Source organism: Phocoena sinus, chromosome 20 (genome assembly GCF_008692025.1).
Source record: "Phocoena sinus isolate mPhoSin1 chromosome 20, mPhoSin1.pri, whole genome shotgun sequence".
NCBI lineage: Eukaryota > Metazoa > Chordata > Mammalia > Artiodactyla > Phocoenidae > Phocoena > Phocoena sinus.
Genome location: NC_045782.1, coordinates 47664791 through 47691789, shown reverse-complemented (window position 1 = coordinate 47691789; position 26999 = coordinate 47664791). Strand labels below are relative to the sequence as shown.

The following is a 26999-nucleotide window of genomic DNA, read 5'->3' as shown; positions in this document are numbered from 1 at the left end:
CTCCGCAACGGGACAGGCCACAACAGTGAGAGGCCCGCGTACCGTAAAAAAAGAAAAAAGACTATCAATCACTCTGACTCAGTTAACAGAACACTGCACCCAATGCCCACAGAACGCACATTGTCCCGGGCAGGTGGACCGCCCACCAAGAAAGGCCTGTGCTGGGTCACAGAAATGTCATAATAAAGTTTGAAGGATTGAAATCATTCAGAGTCTATTCTCCGGCCACAGAATCTGAAATTGTAGGCTAGCTGGAAAATCCTCAAATATTTGGAAATTAAATGACACATGTATGAAAAAAGGTATCACAAGGGATAATAAAAATAATTCAAACTAAACAATAATGAAAAGACGACTTGTTAAAATTTGTAGGATACAGCTAAAGCAGTGCTTGTATAAAAATGTATAGCTTTATTAAATCCTTATACAGAAGGGAAGAAAAGCTTAAAATAAAAATCTAAATATCTACCTTAAGAAACTAGGAAATGTTGAGCAACGTAAACTCAAGGGAAGTAGAAGGAACAAGTAATAAAGAGCACAAATCAGTAAAATAGAGAACAGGTGGTAGAGAAAGTTAGAGCTAAAATTTGTTTTTTGGAAAACATCTGTAAAATTAACAAGTCTTTGGCTAGGTAGCAAGAAAAAAGAAGATACAATCAACATTTAGGAATGAAAGGGGATATCGCCACATATTCTGTAGACATTGAAAAGATAGGGAATGTTAATAATGTTATACCAATACATTTAATAACTTAAATTAGATGGAAAATGCCTTTTAAAATACAGCTTTCTGAAAGCGACCCAAAATGAAATAGAAAATCTGAATAGCCGTAGATCAATCAAAGAAATTGAATTCACAGTTAAAAACCTTCTTACATGTTGACTCATGGATATTTTTATGTAAGTATCATCTTATCATCAAAGTGTTTCCTGATCACTATATGTAAAGTGTTAAATCATAGACGGAAAAAGGGAAGTGTTCTTCATGATGCATAGGAAGTACAGTTTACAGCAAAACGGGAAAGTGAATGTTTTCTGTTTCCATCAACATTTGCACTGTCTGCACCAGGGGTTCTCAAAGTACAGGTCCCAGACCAGTAGCAGCAGTATTCTTGGAATTTATAATACATGCAGATTATCAGACCCCACCCAAGGCTTATGGAAGCCTATTCTGGGGAGGGGCCCAGGTATTTGCATTGTAACGAGCCCTCTAGGCCATTCTGATGCACTCTCATTTGAGAATCCTTCCTCCATAAATCTGGTTTTCAAATATAGGACATCTGAGAAGTCAGTTAAGATATGGTCTAAGGTTTTATGTCTCAGCATCAAGAAAACAATATTTTTTAAAAACTTTAAAGCTCTTATAAAGAGATAGCCCAAAGTTTTCTATCACTTCTCCTGAAGAAAGAGAATTTTTACTGATGGTCTTCAGCTATTGCAAGCAAACACAAAAATGCTAGAAAGGTCAAGTTTACAATAAAATTAACAGCTTTTTTTGGAGAGGGGGACAACTGCTGTATTCTCAATATATAAAGTAACAATTACAACAAATGTTAAATGTGGTCTGGCACAAATATTGCTTTTAAAAAATCACAAATACATCTTTTTGATAATAGCACATTTAAAAACCTTTATGATCCGTCTTTCAACAGACTCAATAATGAACTATATACTAAATCAGAGTAAGAGGCATCTATTTGATAGTGATGTGCAGTTTTTCCAAACCAATAAATTCTATTATTTAAATAACATTTATTTCGCATTACTCATAAGGTAAACAATTATTGAACTGTAGTAAAGGAAAGGCAGAGAAAGTATCAGCAAAGCCAATAAACCTTCAGCCTTAAGGATTTTAAGGGACTAGGAGTTTGCTTGTGACTTAAACCCTGCAGTGTTTGGTTCACAAGTACCATTGCCCCATACCTAACATCTCTGGGCCATCACCTCCCAATACCGGTTCCTTCAGAAGGAAGATGAATCTTCTGCTTACCCATGCTCCTCTGCTCTCCTCGGAGGACAGCTTACTGTCCAGGACGCCCTTACTGTCCAGGGAAAGCCAGGATGACACATCCAGATATGCCTGTGGTTCCTGTCTGTGAGGTCAGAGGAAGCATGCATCCTTGGGGGCTTTACCGGGAAGCCCTTAGGAGGATGCCATTTTACTATGGCTAAGACTTCTGACTCATATTCTGAGCTCTTTGGCAGAAGATGTACAGACCTTCCTAAACTTACAGTGGGGTTATGCCCCATAAACCTATCATAGTTGAAAATACCAAAAGCTGAAAACACCTGTGCTATACCTAACCTACCAAACATCATAGCTGAGCCTCGCCTACTTCAAACATGCTCAGAACACTTACGTTAGCCTGCAGTTGGGTGGAATCATCTAACACAGAGACTATTTTATAATAAAGTGTTGATTGTCTCATGTAATTTTTATTGAATACTGTACTGACAGTGAAAAACAGAACAGTTGTCTGGGTACAGGATGGTTGTAAGTGTATCAATTGTTCGCCCTCGTGATTTCAGGCTGACTGGGGGCTGTGCTCGCTGCCACTGCCCAGCATCATGGGAGAGGATCGGACCGCATATCGCTAGCCTGGGAAAGAACAACATTCAAAGTATGGTTTCTACTGAATGTGTGTTGCTTTGCACCATGTAAAATCAAAGACTATAAGTTGAACCATCGGGAGTCAGGGACTGTCTGAACTTAGAATCTGCTCGGAGATGGAGAGTTGCTTCCTAGGAGGTCGCCGGCTTTACCTGGAGAACAAAGTGCCCTTCCTCCGAGCTCCTGTCCCAGGGCTCAGTGCTTGGCTGCCTCTGTGGTTGACTCAGCTGTGATGACAGTCTGATGAAGCATGTGGCTTTTTTTTTTTTTTGATGTTTAATATAACCTGACAGATAAAGTGGAGTGTAATGAATAAATTATTTAAAACCTATTTCTATGTTGGAAATGAAAACATGGCCTTGAGTATGTTTTTTCAAGAGAAAGGAAAGACGCTTTGATTAGGAATTCTCTGTGCTCATAGTTTTTGGTGGGGGGAGAAACCAAACCATTGCCTGAAAGGCTGTGGAGTGTTTCTGGGAGCCTTCAGTGCGTGGGGGACTTCGACTTCTCCAGCTTGTATAGGTTGGTTCAGCCTAGAAGACACAGGGATAATTGCACGGGGTGGAAACAGTTGCACTTCAGGTGTTGTTTCTGTTCTGTTCACTCGCTGCAACACCAGGGCTGTCATCCTGCAGGCTCCCTTTGCAGGTTTGCAGGACCGTGATTCTGGCCCGAAGCTTGACAAACTCCCCAGGATCCTTCTGAGATGGGAAATGAGATCCACCTGCTCGTGTTCCAATAAGGATTCGTTCTCAAAGGCCATTTTCCTCCATATGGTTTAATACAGTTGATTTTGTATCCCTAAGGAAAACAGACTTCCACGTTTCACGGGCTTACTAAACTACAGATATACAGCTACTGCTTTAAATGAAATCATCTCTCCTCAAAGACTTTGGTTCTCACCAGGGGAGGTTCCCCCTCAGGGTGCATTTGGCAGTGTCCAGAGACCTTTTTGGTTGTCACAACTGGGCAGAGAGGGGGAAGTGCTGTTGGCAGGGCTGCTGCCAAGCCTGATGCAGTGCCCGGGATGAGCCCCACACTGACTGACCAGCCTCAAACGTCCACAGTGCTGGGGGTGTCTCCACTTCAGCCACAGAGGCCCTTGCTGCTCAGAGCCTGCCACCCACCATGCAGCCCATCTGTGTGGAGGTGTGGGTCCAAGCCATTTTCTGTGGCTGAGCATCCCTGTGGACGGTATAAGGTGCCAGACCCTCTCACAACTAAAAATCATGAGGCTAAAGACCAATTCCGAAAGCTCCTTGTATGCTGCCCCTCGGACAAGCATTAGAAAATGGAGGTGCTTCTGCCCTCCAGTGGGACTGGGTGGCTGACAACTCCACTTGAACCATTTCCGTGGCAGCCAGTGGCACAGGGAATGAAAGGGAAAACCCTTAACGAGTTTCCTGATGGATTAGTGCTTTATTATTTTAATGAGTCACCATTAATTACCTTTGCATCTCAGAAATTTAGAAAGTAACTTTTGATTTGGGGGAAATATAAAAATTACATTTTAGTTCAAAAGGCCAGACCTCAAAACACAGTTAAAATATATTTTATTGCGTGCTGCTTTGCTGCCTTTGGGGCCTTCTGGGGCTGTACCTAGAAGGCAGCAAAGAAGACAGCATCGCCCTTTTCCAGCAGTCACTTGGATGACGTGGTGGCAGGAATGGGGTCAGAACTGCCCCAGCCATATTCGGCCGCTCCTCACTGAGCTAGAACCTTGTGGGAAGCAGATAAACAGCAGAGTGTGGCTGGCATAGAAAAATGTGATGATTTCCCTTTAATTGGGTGTCCCTGCCCAATTAAAGGGTTCCTTTTGGCCCTTTTCTCCCCCATAGCAGTGGGGGCTGCAGGTGAACAAGGGGAGGGATGCTGCTGGGCAGAGGGCCGGAGAGGAGTGCTCTTCCCTGCTGGGCCCAGGGAGGCGCTGACTTGTGTCCTGCTCTGTCCAATGCAGCATGTGCTGAAGCCTTTTTACTTGTGCAGATAACATGTAATGCCTGCTCATTATGAACCAGTGACCGAACGTAAAGTGTGTTATAGTGAACCCTGGAGCTTACCCTTTTCCTTCCTCCTTTTAATAGTTGTGTGCATTTTGTCTTTTAAAAAAATACAAGTAATTTCTATTCTAAAAGGTTGCAAGAGAACAGAAGTTTTAAAAGAAACAGATATGACACTTTCTTACCACCCCACACCCCTGTCACCTCCCCAGTCAGAGACAGCAGTCCTTAGCAGTCCTGTGTTCTTCTTTCAGCACCATTTATAGGACCTTTCACTCAGCACGTTTCTGCTGAGTCCTCATTTCATTCAGCTTAAGTGCTGGGCATGTGGTGCTTTACACACAAAACAGGATATTATATGTGAGATTCTAAGACTTGCATTTTTAAAATCATGACAAGCCTCTGACATCTCTCCATGTCAGTGCATATAAATAACCTTGCATGGTGTTTCATAACGTGGGTGTATGGGCCCCCTTTGCTTAATGATCCCTTCATATTGGATATATTAGGATCCAAGATTGGTTGTGATAGTCCCTGTGGGCCGTCTGGGACTGCTGTGGCATCGTCGTGACATGGGGCCCAGGCCCCTTCTATCACACAGCTCTGTTGTCCCCCTGCTTATGTCTTCTGCCATGTTCACTCCTCCCGGGAAGGGAAAGAGGGCGGCACTTATAATTTAGACACATTTCTGATCATGGCCCATTGGCCAGAATTGGGCTGCAAGATCAGACTTAGCTGCAAAGGAAACTGGGAACTGTGCTCAGCTAAACTTGCATTGAGGATGAAGAGGGAAAAAATAGATGTTAGACTGGCAGTCTTTTCCACAGTAGCATGTAGACAGCTTACAGGTTTTTACCAGTGAAAGTATTATACATCCTTGTATGTACATTTCTGTATACAAATGCAAGTATTTCTATAGGATGGACACCTAGAAGTCAAGGGTGTGTACAGTAAAAATTTTAAGAACCACCCAAATTGCCTTCCAAAAATAGCTTCCTCAATTTATACTTGCACCAACGATAAGCCAGCACCCTGTTGAACATTGTGGTCAGCATGGAGTATTATTCATACTTAAAACTTCTTTCCAGTTTGCTGGATGAAGATAGGTAGATGGATGATTCTCATTGTAATTTGCATTTCCATGATTAATCGAGAGCGTGAAACTTTCATAGTTGTTGATCATTCATGTTTCTTCCGTGAATTGCCTGTGTGAAGCTTTTGCCTATTGTATATCGTTTTTGTTGTTTTGTCTTTGTTGATCTGCAGCAGAAGCTTATATACACACACACATTCTAAATATAAAGCCTATGTCACATATGTTGTACCTACTTTATTCTTAAATTGCTTGTCACAGGTATGTGTTTTTATCAGAATTATATAATTTTTACATTGCTCTATTTTTCTTTAACGTTTCTAGGTTCTATATGTTTAAGAAGGTCTTTCTTACACCAAAATAAATTTTTAAATCTTTTATTCTGCTTTTGTATTTATTTTTAAAATCTGTCCTGATTGTGTGTGGAATCTCAGATGGCAATATTGAATGGTTAGTTGGATTTTACAAGTATCACTTGTTGAATTGTTCATTCTTTCTTCACTGAGTTAAAATGCCACCTTCATTACAGTTATATATGTGACTCTGTTTCTGGGCTTTCCCTCCTGTTGATTTGTTTGTCTCGCCTTCCCCAGTACCATCCTGTAATTACTGTAGATTTATAGTGTATTTAATATCTGCTAGCGTGAGTCCTCACTCATTATTCCTCCTTTACAATTTTTTTTGTGTTGTGCTATTCTTATACCTTTCTCTTCAGCATTAACTTTAGAATCAGCTTGTCAGATTCCATTAAGGAAACCCCTGATGGTATTTTGATTGGGCACTGCCTTTATAGATTCATTAGGGAAGAACTGCCGTCTTTAGAATCCTTCTGTGAGAGTTTACTTAGAGCATATCCAAGTGTTCTCTTACTCGTGCAGTGACGAAGAACAAGACACCAGGTGATGGCAGTTTAGCAAGGTGAAATGGCACAGTGTGAGCAGAGGGTGGTCCCCTCGTGGTAGAGATGTCTGCAGCCCCACCACACCTGTGCTGTCGGCACATCCTCCCCGTCTGGGATGGGACTTGCATCTGGTGACGTGTGTGCATATCAAGAAGGCCTCTGCCGCCACCACCTTGATGACAGTCTTCTACAGGCCTGGTTTGGTCTTTCTGTCTTCTGTTCCTTTTCTCCTTTGCATTAGAAACAATCCTCTTGGCAATACCAGAGGCAATGTTTGTGGCTTAGCTTTGAGGAAACACAGTCACCTTTACTGTAAGTGCACAGAATTGATTTCTGCTACAGTGTCACTACTTAAACTATTGGTGCCTGAGGAAGGATAAATAAGTGATGGCGTTCTATGCAGAAGAATTGCTTAAAAATGTTACCTTTGGGGCTTCCCTGGTGGTGCAGTGGTTGAGAGTCCGCCTGCTGTTGCAGGGGACACGGGTTCGTGCCCTGGTCCGGGAAGATCCCACATGCCGCGGAGCGGCGGGGCCCATGAGCCATGCCTGCTGAGCCTGCGCGTCCGGAGCGTGTGCTCTGCAATGGGAGAGGCCAGAACAGTGAGAGGCCCGTGTACCACAAAAAAAAAAAAAAAAAAAAAGAAAAATGTTACCTTTGAGTGAGGATTTTAGTCATTTCTCTGGTGAGATGAGGACCATTCCTCTCTATGTTTACCAGTAATAGCTGGAGTGTTTTCAAGTACTGAAGAGTACAGTGTGTCCAGAAAAATATTTCACTTAGCAGATTCATGCTAATATGTTATTGTTCTGTGATTTGAAAAAAAAAATTATGGAGCCAAATCTATTTGTACTCCTTCAATGTGATCTAAATCATCTAGAGGATAAAGTGCTTATGGGTAGCTCTGAAATTAAAGGGGCAAGAGGGAAAACATGCACATTTGAGGACCCGATCAACTTTTCTGAGCTCATCTTCTTTATAATCGAGGAGCGTGTTCTGCTGTATAAGCCCAGAGAAGTTACGGAGTAAATGGTGAGCAGGAATGGTGTGAAGTAGCATGCGTGGCCTTGGGATTTATAAGAGAAAGCTGTGGTTTGGCTGCAAGAGGGTGGGAGAGGAAGGGTGGGTGTGAAGGCCTCGTTGTGGGACACGTGGAGGGAAATCCCTCAGTGGAGTGAGTGCGCTCCCAGGGGGCAGCGAGAGCTGAACAGGGGAGGAGAGGAGCTCGGGATTGAACTGTGCCACCGCCCGGTTCTACCTGATGAAACAGAGTGTGGGCAGATGGTGGGGAGGTTAGTTTGTTGCTGTTCACAGTGGGTAGAGATGGCAGCTCAGGAACGCTCTGTGCAGCGGGCCCCATGCATGGGACCCTCTTGGAGGTGCAGGTGCTGGTGAGCAGGCAGAGTTCGCCAGGTGTGAGTCACAAACATGCACTGTTTTCTTTTCCAGAACTACACTCAGTACATCCCCCTGTCTATATATGACCTGCAGACATGGATGGGCAGCCCCTCCATATTCGTCTACGACTGCTCCAACGCTGGTCTCATTGTCAAGTCCTTCAAACAGTTTGCCCTGCAGAGGGAGCAGGAGCTGGAGGTGAGGCCCTGAACACACTGGGCGGTGGGGGTGGCCGTGGGGGACTATTGGCCTGGAGCTGTGGTTTTGTTTCTTTGGGTGGGGCAGGCTCAGAGTGCTCAGTGCAAGGTGGTGGGGTCCACGACAAAGAACTTGGAAAGGACTCAGGACAAGCTCTTGGGCTTATTTTTACACCTCGTTTTACCCAGCATCATTTTTAATCCGAATTTTAATTAAGTGATAAAATTAATAGAGTTGAATTGTGCTTCAGTGGGCTCTGCCTTCGAGATAAATGTGAAAATAAAGCAGACACATTTATTTTCGGAGAAATGGACCCGTGTCTGGGCACAGTCTTCAGTTCCACCCGCATCTTAGTTATTGCCCTCATTTTTTTGTCTTTTGTGTTGGAAAAAAACCCCTACTACGCTAAATACAGAAAACAAAACAGCTACAGCTGCCGTTGGTGCCTTCCATTTAAAGAACTGGAGAGCCTGTGTAGTGCTCTGATCGTGAAGAAACGTTTTCCTTGGTTGTTTTAAGTAATATTTGATGTTTGAATTAAACAGTGACTTCTGAAGAGGCACTTTCAGTTAAGAGGCCTCCATCCTATGGCCTGCACGAGAGTGAGAATAAAATATTCTGCAGCCTCCAGGGGGTCATGAATTTCAACTGGTTGCAGTGCAGGAAATTCTCAATTCAGGAACAGAAATGGCACTGAGTACATGTTTCCTCAAGCCTTTTTGGGTCTATCCAATTTTAATGTATTGTTATGTTTTTCACATTTCATCAGAGGATATTGCTGAAATAATCAGCAAAAAAATTTGAAATTCTACTTGGGAGAACTTAACATGTCATACAGTTAATTTATAAATATTTTATAAATTAAAATATTTATAAATTAAGCCCTTATGCAGAACTTTGCACCAGAGTGACTGATAAATTACCCTTTATCCCAGTGCCACAAGTTGTTATTGTTATTATTATTATTTGCATTCTAGAATAAGAGAAGGGAAAGGTCAAGTTTTATATCATTAAATTTTTACCTTGCTTTTAGGCATTTCATCTAAGTTTATCCAAGGGATAGGTTATCTTATGAGTGCTAAAAACTCAAAGCACCAAGAGGTAATTGCTTTTCCTCGCATCAAGTAATAAATCTTGAAAAAACATTTTTTTTGTTTTCCATTTAAAATGTGTAAATAAAAATGCCAAAGAATCCAGCCTGATATTTATCCCCAACTTATGAGCTTCAGGGTGATTAAGGAAAGACCAATACATCCGCCTTTGTTAATTAAAACATGTTAAATAGGGCTTCGCTGGTGGCACAGTGGTTGAGAGTCCGCCTGCCCATACAGGGGACACGGGGTTAGTGCCCCGGTCCGGGAAGATCCCACATGCTGCGGAGCGGCTGGGCCCGTGAGCCATGGCCACTGAGCCTGTGCTCCGCAACGGGAGAGGCCACAATAGTGAGAGGCCCGCGTACTTCAAAAACAAAAAACAAAAAACAAAAAAAACATGTTAAATATAGTCCCTCTCCCACCCTTCTCAGCAGAAGACAAGCATTTCCCTCTTATGCTCTAGCACTTGGAGTATCTGCTCTGTCGGTTCTGTAAATGTTCTCTGTATGTTGCCAAGGATTAATCAGCCTAAGAAACTGTTCATTTCATTGAATGCGACAAAAAAGTTTTCCATGCATCTTTTTGGGGTGAGGAGGGAAATGTTTAATTGACTAATTCCTCATGGAGGAGAATAAATGAAAAATATGTTATCTGAAGTGGCAAATAGATGGCAATGTAAAGTTATACCATATGTTTTATAATTAGCTCTGACTTTTATCTTCATTCTTTTCTTAATTACAGTGCAGATAAGTCTTACGGTTTTCCATTACACTTACTGTTATTGGCTGTTGTTCAGCTGGTCTCTTGCATCAACAGCGGAAATTAAAATGATAAAATTGGCTCCCAGCTAATAACTTAATGTTCATGTTAGTCATTTTTTTATCTGCTGTAGAAACAGCAATCCTGTGTGGCCTCTTAGGTTTATTCTTTAAAAAAATTCTTTCCCTGTCTACAGTTGGCCAGATTCTTTGTAAATTTATGATACATTTTAACTTTTATTGGGTAGATGATAACATGAAACTGAAAGAAACTGGCGGGTAAAATGGTTTGTGCCAGAGTTTAAAAAATAAAGAGGGTAAAAATGATTAAATATAATGCAAGAAAATAGTTACCTGGACCAGAAAGCCTCCAAGTAATAAACATTAGCACAAATATGAGTGACATAAATTTTAAGAGAGGGTTATCAGCTTTCATATTCTTGGACTTCCATCTCAAAGGAATACTGCAGGTGAAGTAGAAGATGCCTCCATGAAAGCATGGCATAAATTACTGCACACAATTGAAACTTCATCATAGCCAGGAAAAATGCATGTCTGTCCCTCAGTAACGGTCTCTACGTTTTTCCTTGTGTCATATTGCTTTGTAATTTGAAAACTAAGGAAAGTCTTCAATTCTCTCTGCTTTCCATGTTTTTTTTTTTAAGATAAATTTTGTGTGTGTGTGTGTGTGTGTGCGGTACGTGGACCTCTCACTGTTGTCGCCTCTTCTGTTGCGGAGCATAGGCTCCAGATGCGCAGGCTCAGCGGCCATGGCTTACAGGCCCAGCCGCTCCGCGGCATGTGGGATCCTCCCAGACCGGGGCATGAACCCGTGTCCCCTGCATCAGCAGGCGGACTCTCAACCACTGCGCCACCAGGGAAGCCCTAAGATAAATATTTTTATTTTTACTAAATTAGTATATGCCATGATTTTAAAAATTAAATAGTACCAAGGGTTTATAATGAATGAAATATGCCCTGGCCCACACCTCCTTGGCCAAGACTCTGCTACTATAGGGAACCTATTTTAACTGTTTGTATTTCTAGTTCCTCTATGAGCATCTCTATAAATGTAAATAATATGCATATACTACTACTGCTTGATTCATAAATTTTAGATTATCAGGCTTTCTGCTACTGTATAAACCAAAAACAGAGTTGCCATTAGTAAATTCTATTTAAAGAATTGGAGAAATTATATAGAACTTTGATAGTAAAGAGACATGTTACATAGTTTTAAGTCATATTTGTTGTTTGTATTCAATTGTGAATTCTAAAGAGAAATTGAAGAGGGTGAGTCACTAACTGCCCCCTCCTGTTTCCCCACTGCAATTTAGTTGTGTCACTACATTTGGATTCCCTATACTTTGTAACCTTTGCAATTTGAAATAATACCCTGACGTTTTTATTTCTAGTTTCGTCAGTAATCAGTACTATCCTCTGGCTTTAGGTTCTTAGCTTCCTTGGACTTTCTTTTACCTCTGGACCTTTCCAACTTCTGTCATCTGCACTTTTATGATTATTCTCTAGTCTCTGACCATAATTAAGTCCCCATGCTTTGTGTATGAGTTGATTCTAAAATATGACAAATATTAAACTTCAACTCCCTGATTATGACCATGTAAATATTGTTCATTGAATGGCTAAATAGGGTGCTATGCTTTCCATTTTTATAACAGTTTTTGTTTCTTTGATTTTCTTGAAGATTTTATCTTTTCTTATTGAATTAGATCTTTAACGTTTCCTCAGTTCCTAAATTTGCAAGGGTAGTATTGAATCTCAGAATATGCCTCTTCCCAAAGTTTCTTCTTTCCCAGCTCTCCACTGCCTGCTTCAATCGGCTGTTCTAAACGGGCCTGCTCCAAAGCTGTCATCCTGGGATTTCTCCTTATCACTCTCCTGGAAGCATCCACTGTTTTCTAGATCCCACCTCTGTCTCTTTCTCAGTTTTCTCCTTTGTTCTGCTAGGGCAAATCCTCAAATAACAACCTAAGAACTGATGTATGGGCGTAATTTTTCTCAGGCTTTAAGTGTTTGCATTTGGACTGCTTTTAGCTGAAAGTAATGAAAAATCTCACTATTGCTTTCTAAACAAGTAACAGTTTGTCATTTTTGCTAAGATCTCTGAGGCAAATGATTTAATTATTCAGCAGTACCATAAGGGACCCAGGCTGTTTTTAATCTCTACACTCTGATGTTTTATCTTGATGGTTACAGTACATGCTTCCACGTTGAGCCTGGATGAGGTGGGGATAGGGCAGAGCTATCACATTTGTCTCTCTTGTTAGGAAAGCAAGTGCAGACTTCCCCTTATGTCTCATTAGCTAAAGCTGGGTCATATGCGATGTGCCCCACCCCTCATAGTTGGGGGTGGGGTGGCAAAAGGGAGTGGAGTTGGGATGAATACTGGTCTGTCTGACAGTGAGTGTCAGCTATATTGCATGTGTTATTGTCTTCATTTTGTCCACATGCATTATGGACAGTTTGGGTATGGAATCTTAGGCTGTTTTCACTAAACTATATCACCCTTACTTCTTGCGATAGATGAGAAGGTGGCCTTGTTGTAGCCATAACCAAGAATTCATGATAAAAGCCAGAGAAGGAGTATTTATATCCACAGTACACAGTATATATGTTGAGAGAGAAAAAGAGAATTCAGATTTCTTGGTTTTTTTTTGCAACAGCTTTTATCTTGGATATAAAATCTTTGTAACTAGAAGAGGAGACTAAATCTTCAGTGGATTCTCTTTGAAATAGTCTTTATTAAGTTTTATCCATTAGTTCTACTTCCATTGGATATTTCCCACGGGCAGTTATGATTCTTTTCACTGAAGACAGCAATGAAGCAGGGGTCAAATCCCGGCCTTTTCCTCTCTTTCTTTGGAGGTAGGGAGGTGAGTTGGTGTCTGGTGGTGGGAACAGGATTGCCTTTCTTTTACAGAGACTGATGGGGCTGAGCTGTATCCCAGTAAGACTTGATCCTCAGCACGGTCATCCTCGTTGGTATAGGATGGGAGCCCAGATAGTTTCCCGGTGGCAGCCACAGCGGTGGTGGGATGATGTCTTCCCCCAAGGATGGTCGACATGCTTTGGGGGAGTCTGTTGTTGAGGTTCAGGCCATCACTCTGGTGGCACCATTCTCTCCTCTTACTGCCTGTTTGCACTTTTCTCATGATGCCTCCAAATGAATCATGTTTTGTTTTGTTTTTTGGTTTTTTTTTTTTTTTGGCTGCACCGCGTGGCGTGCAGGTTCTTAGTCCCCTGACCAGGGATTGAACCCATGCCCCCTGCAGTGGAAGCACGGAGTCTTAACCACTGGACCGCCAGGGCAGTTCCGCGAATCATGTTTTGATCTGACAATCTGTAAACTTCCTTGTGTGACCCACTCCTGCTGGCTCCAGCAGTAGCATCCAGCAGCTCAGGACCTTGTCCAGCGGATACTCATTTTCACAGAAACAGGCTTGGTCCTGCAGCATCACTGGATCCACAGTACTTAACCACCCTATTTTCCATTTGAAATCCTGTATTTGACTTGATATTTATGACACATTATTCTCATGTATTCATCAGTGTGGCTAAGTTTTATGCCAAGTGTTTAAACTAATTGTAACAAAAATGACTAACATGAAAATCTTCAGGTTTCTTCAAAAAATGTCAAATGTGCATCCCATAGAACTAGAGAATTCATATTTGGAAACCTGTGGTTCCTTTGCTACTGTTGTAGATAGCACATTGTGTGGATGTCCGTGGAATTCGAAATATTGGGCTGACCAAAAAGTTTGTTTGGGTTTTTCCGTAACATCTTATGGAAAAACCCAAACGAAGCTTTTGGCCAACCCAACAGAAGTTGATGCTCTGTGTTAAGGTTAATATTTGTAGTGTTACAATGTCTGTCTGTGATTTTTGAATATCACATGTTAATTCTAAGGTTATCTTTAGAAAGGTATGTGTCTTGGATGACTGCTTACTAAATGGAGTTTGTGTGTGTGAATTTGTGAACATTCTCCGTGGACTTGCTGTCGGGATGTTCACGCTACAAAACGGGTCCATGGTGCTGACTCTACACGGAGCTCAGGCTTGTCCGTCTCTAGCTTTCACGTTATAATTTTTTTCATGTCTCCATTCTTTCTCTTCTATAGCTTCATAGTTACCATTTGTAGGTAGTAGGGAAACAGGAAGTCTGTTATGTGATACTCTTATTTATTTTCTCTTTACTTTTTAAATGATATTAATTTGAAGGGAAGCTACCCATTGTTGCTGTGTGCCCATGGCGGGGAAGGCAGGTGGCTTCCTGGGGCACCCTTGCTCACAGTGCGGAGAGCATTCTACCTCTGGGAGCCGGTGACTACACTAGCCACCCTAGTTTTCCCCAGACACATCAGTAACTCTCTTTAAAGAAGAATACCACCACGTGCTTCCTGGGGAGGGGTGGCTGTGGTGGTTGCAGGACACCTGGCTTCGGGCACAAGGGCGAGCAGGGGGCTGTCCTGATGGTAGGTCTTCAGGGGAGCCCCGCCTTCCTGCTGCGCCACCCCCGGCTTCAGCGGTGAACCACCTTCCCCGCTTGCTTCTCTGCACACACTCTGTGCAGGTCCATGCCCTTTTCTTTAATAAAGGCGGGCCAAGTTCACCCCTCTGTACCTTATACTCTATGTATAGCAAGCTATATAGCAAGCTGTAACAATTCATAAGAATGAATATTTTCAAAACAAATATCGATAAGAAACCTATTATGTAGTTGAAACACTCCCCCCACAGCACACACACATTTGTAATTTAAGGAGAAATGCTACCATTTCCACTGTTTATAGGAGAGTAAGTGGGGGTTAACCTGTAAACAAATACAGCAGAAATCCCTTTCATTGGGCTGCACACAGCCACCCAGAGCACCCGGCTGGGGAAAATAAAGCCATGATGGAAATGAAGAGTGGAATGGGAAGCTGGTCCTCCGAGTGCTCTGGGAGCTGACGTGCTAACCAGAAAGTGGAAAGGGTCACAGAAACACGCTGATGAGAAAAGCAGCCTCTAGAAGATCAGGACCCTTACCGCCACTGAGAGCTGGTGAGAGAGGAAGGGGCCGTGCAAGATGGAGAGGCAGCATCAGGGGAGGCCAGAACACCTGACAGCCTTAGCTGATGGACACTACCTACTACCGCCTTTTATTTGTGCGACCCTTTGTGGTTTGCAGAGCACTTTTTACATTTAGTCCAGTCATCAGCCTGTGCAACAGAGGATGGTACATAAGCAGTCTCCAGACTCTTTGCTACTATGCACCTGTGACCAATCCCTTCTGCAGTTTGTACCGGGAGATCCAGTTTTTTTCTGTTGGCACCTTTTACTATTCCCAGTCCTGGAATTTGAAAGCTTTGGGTGAAAGAAAAGTGATTTCGCTGCATTAAAAATTCAGGAACTCTCATCTCTTGTCTGTAGATTAAATGAAATCCACAGACAAGCAAATTATATTATTAATACGGTCAACTTTCAGGGTATAACTAAAATTCTACTTCCCTGAGCCTGAAATCTTCCTCAGCTGACCTCATACAGCAAATTTTTATGCAATTAATTTGACAATTAATTATGTATTGTCTTGCAGTATCTCTTCTATTGGCATTGTCAGCTGTATTTAAGTCTATTATGTAAACCTATCAAGGATGCTTTATATGAAGTAGTTGCTTAGTAATTATTTATGGATTTGGTCTCATAAAATAACCGTACATTTGAATAAACTACCTTTAATTGTCTTCCTTAGTGTCTATGATTCACTGAATATGTTTAATCTTTGGTTGATTTGTATGAAATGTAAAAAGAAACAAAGTAAAAATTATTCACCCAAATCTATGAATATAGTATACTTTTTGCAGCCATCATAAAACTGGGAGCTTCTTCGAGTTAAGTCTTAGAATTTAATTTTTTTTCTAATTTCGTCTATTTTGAAATATGCCAGAAATTGCTTAATGTCCTAGACCACAGATCATGACCAACACCCTGGGATATCGTGAGGGTACTGTGGTTCCCAGCAGGACCCATCTGCATGGTCCTGCTTGCTATCACAGGAGGACCTCTCCTCCATCAGCCACAGGCTGTGGAGGTAATGTCCCGATGTTCTCTCACAAAGGATCTGTGGTAGCACAGACCATGGTGTTTCTGGTGGCAACCAGAAAAATGGCAGCACTAAACTGGGTGATCACAGAGCCATGCACGGGGAGAAGGACAGGTGGGAAGTTACCAGCTCACTTGAGGGGAGGGACAAGAAGGTAAGTGGTTTTTCTTAACACTGGGGTCAGAAGCAAGGAAAAGATATTAGTTCTCACTAGTCCTCCTCAACATTATACAATAAGACTTCTGCAATATGGCAAGGGAAAAAAACAGAAGGTATACAGACTGGGAAAAAGGAAATTAAGCTATCTTTTTTTGAAGCTGAAACAGTAATATTTGTTGAATGTCAATCATAAAGATCTAATTGACAGTAACTGAACACTCCAACCAACAGCAGCAGCAAAATACACAAGTGTCCATAGAGCATCCATCAAGATATATCATATCCTGTGTCATAAAGCAAACCTCAACATATTTTAAATAATTGAAACCACACAAGTGTGCTCTTTGACCATGGTAGAATCAACTAGAAGTCAGCGATAAAAAGACAACAGAAAAATCTCAGAAAAAAAAAGAACACATAACTGATGGGTTAGAAGTCTCAAGGGAAATTAAAGAAAATACATTAACTGAATGAAAATGAATGTACATCAGAAAACTAAAAATAGAATTACCATATGATCCAGCAGTTCCACTCCTGGGCATATATCCAGAAAAACTATAATTCAAAAAGATACATGTACCCCTATGTTCATAGCAGCACTATTCACAATAGCCAAGACATGGAAGCAACCTAAATGTCCATCGACAGATGAATGGATAAAGATGTGGTATATAATACAATGGAATAGTACTCAGCCATAAAAACGAAGGAAATAATGCCATTTGCAGCAACATAGATGCAACTAGAGATTACCATACTAAGTGAAGTAAGTCAGATAGAGAAAGATAAATACCGTATGATGTCACTTATATGTGGAATCTAAAATATGACACAAATGAACCTATCTACAAAACAGAAACAGACTCATGGACATACAGAACAGACTTGTGGTTGCTAAGGGGGAGGGGGAAGGGGGAGGGATGGAGTAGGAGGTTGGGGTTAGCAGATGTAAGCTATTATATATAGAATGGATAAACAACAAGGTCCTACTGTATAGCACAGGGAACTATATTCAATATCCTATGATAAACCATAGTCAAAAAGAATATAAGAAAAAAATGTTTATATATAACTGAATCACTTTGCTGTATAGCAGAAATGAATACGATGTTGTATATCAACTACACTTCAATTAAAAAATAAATAGAAAAAAAACCGAAAATGAATGTACGACATGTCAGTACTGATAAGATGCAGCTAGGACTTCCCTGGTGGTGCAGTGGTTAAGAATTCGCTTGCCATTGCAGGGGACATGGGTTTGATCCCTGGTCCGGGAAGATCCCACATGCCGTGGAGCAACTAAGCCCGTGTGCCACAACTACTGAGCCTGTGCTCTAGAGCCCATGCTCTGCAACAAGAGAAGCCACTGCAGTGAGAAGCCCGCGCACCGCAACAAAGAGTAGCCCCTGCTCACCGCAACTAGAGAAAGCCCGCGTGCACTAACAAAGACCCAACGCAGCCAAAAATTAAAAAAAAAAAAAAAGATGCAGCTAAAGCAATTGAAAGGGAAATTTATAGCACTAGATCCTTATATTAGAAAATAGGAAAAGTATCAAATTATAAGTTCCTCCCTGTATTAATCAATTTGGGCTACTGTAACAAAATACTACAGACTGGGTAGCTTCTAAACAACAGAAAGTTATTTCTCTCAGTTCTGGAGGCTGGACAGTCCAAGATCACAGTGCAGCTTGATCAGGTGAGGGCCCTTTTCCTAGTTTATGGCCAGGCCTTCTCGCTGTGTCCTCACATGGTAGAAAGGGTCAGAGAGCTCTCAGGCTGCTTTTGTAAGGACACTAATCCCATTCAGGAGGGCTTCACCCTCATGCATTAAACACCACCCAAAGGCCCCACCTTCTAGTACTATCACCTTTGAGGGTTAGGATTTCAACATGTGAATTTTGGGGGAACACAAACATTCAGACCATAGCACTACCTCAAGAAACTAGAAAAGGAGAGCAAAATAACCCCAAAGCAATCAGAAGAAAGAAAATGATGATAAGAACAGAAATCATTGAAATGTAAAAAAGAAAAAGAGAAAACTCCATGAAACAAAAAGCTGCTTCTCAGGAATAATCAATAAAATGGATAAATCTCTAGCAAGACTAACAAACATAGAAGGAGAAGATTCAGGATCGTACAGCCATTGAAAGAATAATAAGGGAATAACATGAACAACTTTACATCATAAATTTGACAACTTCAAAGAAATGGACCAATTCCTCTAAAACCACAAACTACCAAATCCACCCAAGATGAAATAGATAATGTGAGTGGTCAAGAAATTAAATTTGTAATTTAAAAGTTCCTGAAAGGAAATCTCCAGACTCAGCTAGTTTCACTAGAGAATTCTACCAAATATTTAAAGAATTAACACCAGTTTTACAGTCTCTTCCAGAAAATAGAACAGGGAGGAAACACTTCCCAATTCATTTTATGAGGTCATTATTACCCTGATGCCAAAATGGATACACATTACAAAAGAAAAGAAAAAAAGCTGCAGACCTCTGTCTCTCACAAACTTAGATGCAAAAGTCCTCAACAAAACAATAGCAAATCAGTTCTAGCAATCCATAAAAAGAATTATGTTCTATGACTGAGTGAGATTTATTCCAGGTATGCAAGTCTGGCTTAATATTCAAAAAAATCAGTTAATGTAATCCATCATACCAACAGACTAAAGAAGAACGATCATATGATCATATCAGTTGACACAAAGCTTTTGACAAAATCCAACACCCTTTCATGATTAAAAAAAACCTAACAAACCACCTCTTAGCAAATGAGGGCTAGAGGGGAGCTTCTTCAGCTTGATAAAGAACATCTGTAAACCTACAGCTGTCATCATCCTTAATGGTAAGAGACCACGTTTTCCCCCTAAGGTCGGGAACAAGGCAAGGCTGTCCATTCTCACCATTCTTACTCAACATAGTACCGGAAGTTCTAGCCAGCACAATAAGGTAAGAAGAGGACATCATCAGTCACTAGGGAAACAAATCAAAACTACACTGAGGTGCATTTCACATCCACTAGGATGGGTAGAATAAAAAGGATAGATAATTACACGTCCTGGCCAGGATGTAGAGGAATTTGAACCCTCACACAGTGCTAGTGGGAAGGTAAAATGGTGCAGCCACCTTGGAAAACAGTCTGGCAGCTCCTCAAATGTTAAACTTGGAGCTGCAGACGACCCAGCAGTTCCACTCCTATGTTTATACCCAGGAGACTTGAAAACATGTGTCCACACAAAAACCTGTACACAGATGTTCACAGCAGCATTATTCACAGTAGCCCCCAATGGAAATTCTCTTCTTGATGTAAAGGATTGTGGAATTTTTTAGTATCTCCTTTTTTTTAGTTATCTAAGAGTAATAGTGGAGAAATTTGGTTATAATTTCTAATTAATCATCTTTACTGAGTTATAGAATGATTCTAGAGCATTTTAGAAAATGATTGCTAACAACTAAATGGCTTTAAAATAGTGGACGGTCCATTTAGGCAAACTCTCAGGATAATCATGCTCTTTAGCCACCCTATAGGGGAAATATTGGGGGGGGGTTCTCGGTATGATTACAAGTCTTCCTCCAACAAAGACGACTCCTGCTCTCTTGGCCTAGATTTCATAGTTCCCAGCAATAGGTACCACTTCTTTTTAAATTACTATTTAATATATATAGAATTATATAAATTATATATTAAAAATTACTACTGCCACTTTGTATCTGCTATTTTTAGTACAGTATCTGTTGCATGATAGATGCTCCATTAACAACTTTGAAATGAGCTGGGTAAGCAATACCTGATTCCTTTACAGATCTCAGTCTCTCTCTGAACTTTGCAAAAATGTCCACTGTAAGTAGGTGTTATTGAATTGAGAATAAAAATTTCTTTAAGCTAGAACTGGAATTATTACCAAGTAGATGTTATTTTCAGAAAGTCGCTTGGTAAAGACTTCTCTGAAATAAATTATTATTGCCTTCATCTCTTTATCAAGATGTGTTGTATATGTATATGGAGAACAGAAGCAGCACAATGGCAGAGTTTCATTTAGAAAATGAGAGGTGTAGGTGCTCCCGCTGCAACCCCCACTCACCTCCAGCCGTGCTTCTGGAGCGAGTGGTTCCGGGCCTGTGTGAGCTGCTTGGCCATCCTTCCCATGAGCTCTGAGTGCATGAGTGCCACATTATCCACACGTGTGGAAGAGGCAGCAGATGTCTTTCTTGGATCTGGTTGCTGTGTATCACATCTGAAGATTTTTCTGGATCCTTCCCAAATCCTCCAGAAGGCTCTAGTGAGCTTTTTTTTTTTTTTTTTGCGGTATGCGGGCCTCTCACTGTTGTGGCCTCTCCCGTTATGGAGCACAGGCTCCGGACGCGCAGGCTCAGCGGCCATGGCTTACGGGCCCAGCCGCTCCGCGGCATGTGGGATCCTCCTGGACCAGGGCACGAACCCGTGTCCCCTGCATCGGCAGGCGGACTCTCAACCACTGCGCCACCAGGGAAGCCCTCTAGTGAGCTTTTAATGATTAAAGTTTTCCTGGCGTTTGAGCCACTAGGTTCTCCAGGAGAAGCCCCTTTGGGTAAAAGTGCATCTGGGGTGTGCCCTTCAGGGTGAGTGGTGGCTCCCAGCTGGACCTGTTCTCTTCTCAGCCTGGGTGCCTTTGAAAAGTCCTCTGAATCACTGGTAGTTAGGTTTACATGCAAGCTGTTTCCAAAGACTAATTTCAATTAAAAGGGCAATATCTTAGATAAATACAAAACCAAAAGAATATATTGGAAGTAGCTCATCTGTTGGGTTTTGTTTTGTTTTGTTTTTTTGTATTCCTGGGTTAGCAGCTTGAAAAATGAACCGTTGGTGGAATTGTTTGTCTTGAATGTCATTTTTTTAAAATGTTACTGATTCTAATTAACCCCAGTGCAGAGCTGTCATGTGCCCAGTGGTGACAACAGGTCCCATATGAGTCTGAGGGGACTATTATTGTGTGTTACCACACTTCAGATTATCTGCAGCCACATTTAATGCTTTCTGCCAGTTTATACATCAGCATACTGCAAGGGGCTTGTTTAAGAAATAGAGGTTTCTATCAATGATCACTGTGAATTGGGAAATTTAGTTTCTAGTGGACTTACTTGGGATGAAGATGTTCCTGCATCGTCTCCCTGTCTCCTTGTGCCTCCTCTGCCTCAGGTACTTTGCAAGGCTCTGGGCCAAATGCTCGTGGACCACGAGGTGCAGCCCAAGGCAGACCTAACACAGAGGCACTGAGCAGATCGCTACCTGACAGCACTGCCCGGCTGTGTCAGGACTACAGGAGCGCTGCCTCCACAGAGGACAGGGCACAGACATCCTGACATCAGCAGAAATGCCCTTAACCCACCGAGCACCCCACGTGGCTGCCAGGGCGTGGGAACCCGCCCCACCCCCGCCTCCCCCTGGGGGCCTGTGTCTGAGGCCGACTTGGGAGAAAGGTGGCCTTGGTGTGACACACTGCTTCACTTCTGAGAGCCTGAGGCTGTAGAAGCTCAGTGACAGGCAATAGCAAAGATGGAAGGGCTGCAGCATTTGGGGGCTGTAGCCAGAGGACCTGCTCTTCGCTTCTCAGAAAGTAAATTTACTGTGGAAGCAGATTATAGACAGAGAAGTTAAAACTAGTAACCCACACCAACATTTAAGAATACTGAATCTTGGTTTTACATAAATGACTGTTTCTTCCTACATTGTTTCCTGTAATCATCACGTCTGTGCGCAGTTGTGGTAAGGCTTGCAAGAAGCATGTGCATTGGCTTCAGTCCCAGGCCACCTCTCCAATGCCCCTTTCACCGTTGAAGACTGTGCACTCTGTTCCCCTCCCGGAGCCTGACCCATTGCCGATGTCATCCTCCCTCCTGGGCTGGGGAGAATGCACTTCCACAGAGCACGCAAGTCGAGACCACTTCCGGCAGGCTCCCCTGGCTCTGACACATCTGCAGCCTCTGCGTCTTTCCGTCTTTCCGCATGACTCAGGTCTGATAAGCCGCAGACCCACACGGCACCCAGACCCAACATCTTTCCTAGCGTGTTGTCACAGCAGACCTGGAAACTAATTTCCTGTGTGGAGCAGGTTGCTTCACTGGTGCTATTTTAGATTGTAGAGCTGGAGCCAAGGAAAGGATTAAAAGTGATTCTGCCTTCCCTTTTCTCTGTGCTTTAAAAAACCCACTCTGCTGATGGTTGTACAATGTGAGTGTACCTAACGCCACTGACCATACAAATAAAGTGGGTAAGATGGTAACTTTTATATTATGTATATTTTGCCACAATAAAAAACCCCTTCCTCTAGAAATTGCAGTTTTTATTTAGTATTAAGTATACTAGAATTTGATTTGTATTCTGGATTTACTGTTCCTTCTATTAATGATCTGAAGAGGTTATTAATAAAAGTACCGCTTTTACTGCCTTCCATTTGAGAAGGTTTTATCAGCATTAATAATGACAACACTTTACATGTTGTAATCAATGTTAGGTATATATGAGTGAACACAGCTTTGTGTGTATTTAACTTACAAAGTTCACCCGAGACTGCTGTTTGGAAAAGACCCTGCAGAGCACTCATGTTAGTGTCACAGGTGTGTGGTATAGATTCAGGAGGGTCCGGATGGGATGAGGGAGTGGAAAACGGCCCTCAGGCCAGGACCAGCTTCCCGTACTCATGACTAGGACTCGCCCGGTGACCGGCAGTTCACGTCATTTCTTGGGGTCTCTGTTTCCTCATTGTAGGTTTTTAAAATTGGAAAGAAGACTTACCTCATGGTGATGTTGTAAAAAGCAAATGAAATAGCCAGTGTGAAAGAGACACAATCATGCGACATAGGGGATTATTAGTAAGGAGCAAAACCCGAGACACATAAACATTCTTTTCAAGTTGGGAAACAAACGAGCAGCCGTCAGTGATTAAAATTATCCCTTCCTGCCCCATCTGCCCTCCTCTATGCCATCATCACCTGAAACCCCAGCACCTGGTCGTCATGGAGCCTCGCCCCCTGGCGTTTATAACCCAGGAGTCCTTAAGTAACAAGTGATTTGGGGCTGGAGCTTGTGGTCGTCTCCAGGAGAGGATCTAGCAGCTGGGCCTCTCTCCAGAGGACTTGGCCAGGAACCCCCAAGCTTTAAGCCTCGGTTGATGGGTCCTTTCCTTCGTGTCACATTTCCGGCTCAGTCTCCAGTTGTGCGTGACAGTTAAGCTGCTCTCTTCCTTCCTGTCCCAATGCAGGTCGCTGCTATTAACCCAAACCACCCACTGGCCCAGATGCCTTTGCCCCCATCCATGAAGAACTGCATTCAGCTGGCAGCCTGTGAGGCCAACGAGCTCCTGCCCATGATCCCTGACCTTCCAGCCGACCTATTCACGTCATGCCTCACCACCCCCATCAAGATCGCCCTGCGCTGGTAAGTGGCGCCCACCTCGACTCCCAGCGACCCCCTTGGGGTTTGCTGCAGGGACCCAAGGAATCTATCTGGGTCTTTTGGACCAAGTTACAGACGTGAGCTCAGGACCCCAAGTGGATGCTGGGGTTTTCCTCTTGGGGTTCAGGATGTGCTGTCCCCTGGGTCAGGTGCGTGTGTGGTTTCCAGGAGCACCCTCTCCATTTCGTGGCTAACTGTGGCTGTGCCCTCAGATAGTACCAATGTGGGTCATGCTGGAAAGTGGACTTTCTTTTGAAAAAAGAAAAGCCTTAATTAGTTATAGAATTCTTTGCTTGAGTTGAAGTAGAATCTTTCAGTTTATTCTCAGCAGTAAAAAAATAATAATAATAATGATTTTTTTTCCTACCGCCACTCTTTTGAGAAGTTGAGAGCTCTTGCGAATATGACTGAGGAAATGTGTGGAATATTCCAAGACAGTAGGACCTGCATTTAAGACCCTCCATCACTGGCAGGACTCACAATGGAATGTGTGTGCTTCTTGTCTCCAAATCCAGTTTTCTCCCCTAGACCGTCTTGCTCTCTTTTAATATCTACTTTTCCCTTTTGTATTTTGCTGGAACCCATATACATGGAGGTAAGTAGCTCTTGGTGAGGCACAGGCGGGACGGTGCAGCCGCGTGGGTTCACTGGACTCTGTGGAGGCGCCTTCCTCCGTTTCCTGCCGGGGTGTCCTAACAGCGCAGAGGCACAGGATCCTGCTTCCTCCCCCACAGCCCTGGAGAAAGTGGGGAGACAAGCAAGGACTCTGGGGGCAATGACACAGTACTCAATCCCTCGGGAGGCCCCTCGGGTGACTACAGCCTGGGTTGGGGGACCTGTGGTTGCCTTGAGCTGCTGGTTGGATGAGAACTTGGACTTGCAGCTTCACCTCTGTAGCAGCATCAGGTTGACCCACGGCACCTGAGTGAGGGCATCCACCTCCCACCCCAGCCCTCCCAAATCCCGGCTGTGGATCCCCCCAGGGAGAGGCCTCTTCTAACATGCCTGATCCCTAAGGAGCTAGTGGAGGAGGTGTCCCCCAGCTGCCAAGCTCACCCCCCGACTCAGCCAACTCATACAGGACCTGACCAGGGCCATTCCCCACTGCACCCCACAATGCATAGCACACGTGGCAAAAGCAGACTCCAGGGGAGAGAGCTGAGCTAGTCATCGTGCGAGGCAGGACTGTTGTCATGAAGCACAATGCACGTGATGGGAGGTGAAGGGAGGAAGTTGCTGGCTGGTAACAGAGTGAGACTACGACCTGGGGATGTTGAAAAGAACCACATAGAGATACAGGTGAGAGGACTATGGTGTTTGAAACAAAGGACACAGTGGACGGGATTCCTAGCGGGAGGGGTGGCAGCAGTCTGACTTAGCATGTTGGGAGATTACAGTGAGGGGCTAGGCGCTGGGGAAGGCAGCAGGAGGAGAGAGACAGAAAACAGAAGAAGAGCAGGAGACACGGGGGAGATGGAAGCTCCCCCATGGAGAGAGAAGGGGAACGTGGCAGAGCTGGAAATACCTGAAGGTGATGCAGACACATTCTTCAGAACTGGAGAAAGCTCGAAGGATATGAGAGGCTAGGGCTGATGGGAAGGGAGGAGAGTGGGGACCCAACCTCGGGGTGAGGCTGAGGCTGCACGGCAGCCACACCCACACTGCCTCTGCGCTGCGCTGCCCTTGACTGTAGGTCTTTTTGTTCTTTCATTTATAAGTGAGTTTTTCTATTTAACTCTCTGTACTCTGTGATTGCTGTTAGAAAAGGTTTATGGTGCCATTTAATGTGACCTCAGAAAGATCTCTGATTCAGATGGCTCAGGAAGTTGTTCATTTTATTCATCGTCCAAGAAATAATTTACTAAATACCAACTGTGTAAGCCCATGGGTAAGCACTATAGGCGATACAAAGAAGCATATTGTCCTGAAAAATTTACGGTCTCATTGAGGAGACAAGATGTGACCTGAAAATTCATTATCTAAATGGGTGCTTCATGGCAGGCAAAGAAATCTGAACATTTCAGGCAATGCATGAGCAAGGACTAAATGGATCTGTGGCACCAACGGCTATTTGTGTTTCCAGAGAACAGAGAAATCCCTAAGGGCCAAGGGGATCAGGGAGGGCTTCTCAGAGGAGAGGAAAGTTGAGTCAGGGTCTGGGCAGACGGTGGGATTTGAAGGGGAGCAGAGAGCACCACAGGCAGGTGGCCCCCAGCGCAAGAAACCATCCCTGAGTAGCAAGAGTGGGTCAGTAGAGAGAGGACATCGTCCAGAGGGGTGAGGTGAGGTCGGAGTGTGGGCCGGCATCAAAGGGTGGGCCGCCTTGATGTTGGGCCAAGGACCTTGGCTCCTCCTAGGACTGGTGGGGGAAGGTGTTTATATGGGGAAATGACTTAAGAATAGTGTTTAAGGAAGATAATCCATGTAAGGATGGGGAGACCTTGGTCAAATGAGGCCTTTATCACAGCAGTGAGATCAGGCTCCAAACTAAAGCAGCAAGGTGGAAATGGCCGTAGACCCCTCGGTGGGAGGGCCCACAGACACACCCCAGAATCCGCGGTGCAACAGGCCTCATTCCCACTCATTTTCCTGCCCCTCCCTGTGGATTTCCTGCCCTTACTGCACCTGTGCACCCCGACTCCGGAACTGACGGTGCACACCAGCTGTGCTCCAGTACCCCGGGCTGGGTGCTGCATCTGAAGGGGCTGTGAGTGGAGGGGTGGACTGGCGAGGGAAGAAGCAGGAAGAGCACAGACAGGGCCTCCTGCCCATGCCACTCCACACTCTGCTGCCAGCACAGTGAGTTTATCTGTCTCTCCCCCGTGTCTCCGGCCCTGTCGTCCTCCACCAGGGGTCAGAAGGACGTGGCGTCCCTTCCCTGGCAGCGGTGGGTCCCTGCCCTCTGGTCAGGGGTCAGGCAGTAGGCTTTCAGTCCACCATGATGTGATGTATTGTCTTGGTACCTACCCGAAATCCTTTTGGGAGTTAATATATAATTAAATTTTTTTAAAGTAAGCATTTAGTATGAAGCACAGTGAAAAATCAAACTAATACAGTTACCAGAGAATGGACTTTGAGGTCAGTACATCACAATTGTGGATGATGGTCGTCAGATAAGCACTGCCTGGAATGATTAAGCAGAGTCCCAGATGGGTGGATCTTTTACAATTAACCACTTTCTGCATACTGAGGGATTGAAATTAGATCGAACATAACATTTCACTGAGTGTCCTTAGCCTGTGAATGG

General features: G+C 43.4%; 1 protein-coding gene across 2 annotated transcripts in view; it reads left to right on the top strand.

The window, feature by feature from the left end:
* RPTOR (regulatory associated protein of MTOR complex 1) overlaps positions 1-26999 on the top strand; it is a 345465-nt gene that overhangs the window by 162710 nt on the left and 155756 nt on the right. For both annotated transcript variants that reach the window (XM_032616711.1, XM_032616710.1), the window contains exons 5-6: positions 8055-8201; positions 23559-23734. In XM_032616711.1, the coding sequence (XP_032472602.1) occupies positions 8055-8201; positions 23559-23734 (323 nt within the window). The remainder of the gene's footprint in view (positions 1-8054; positions 8202-23558; positions 23735-26999) is intronic.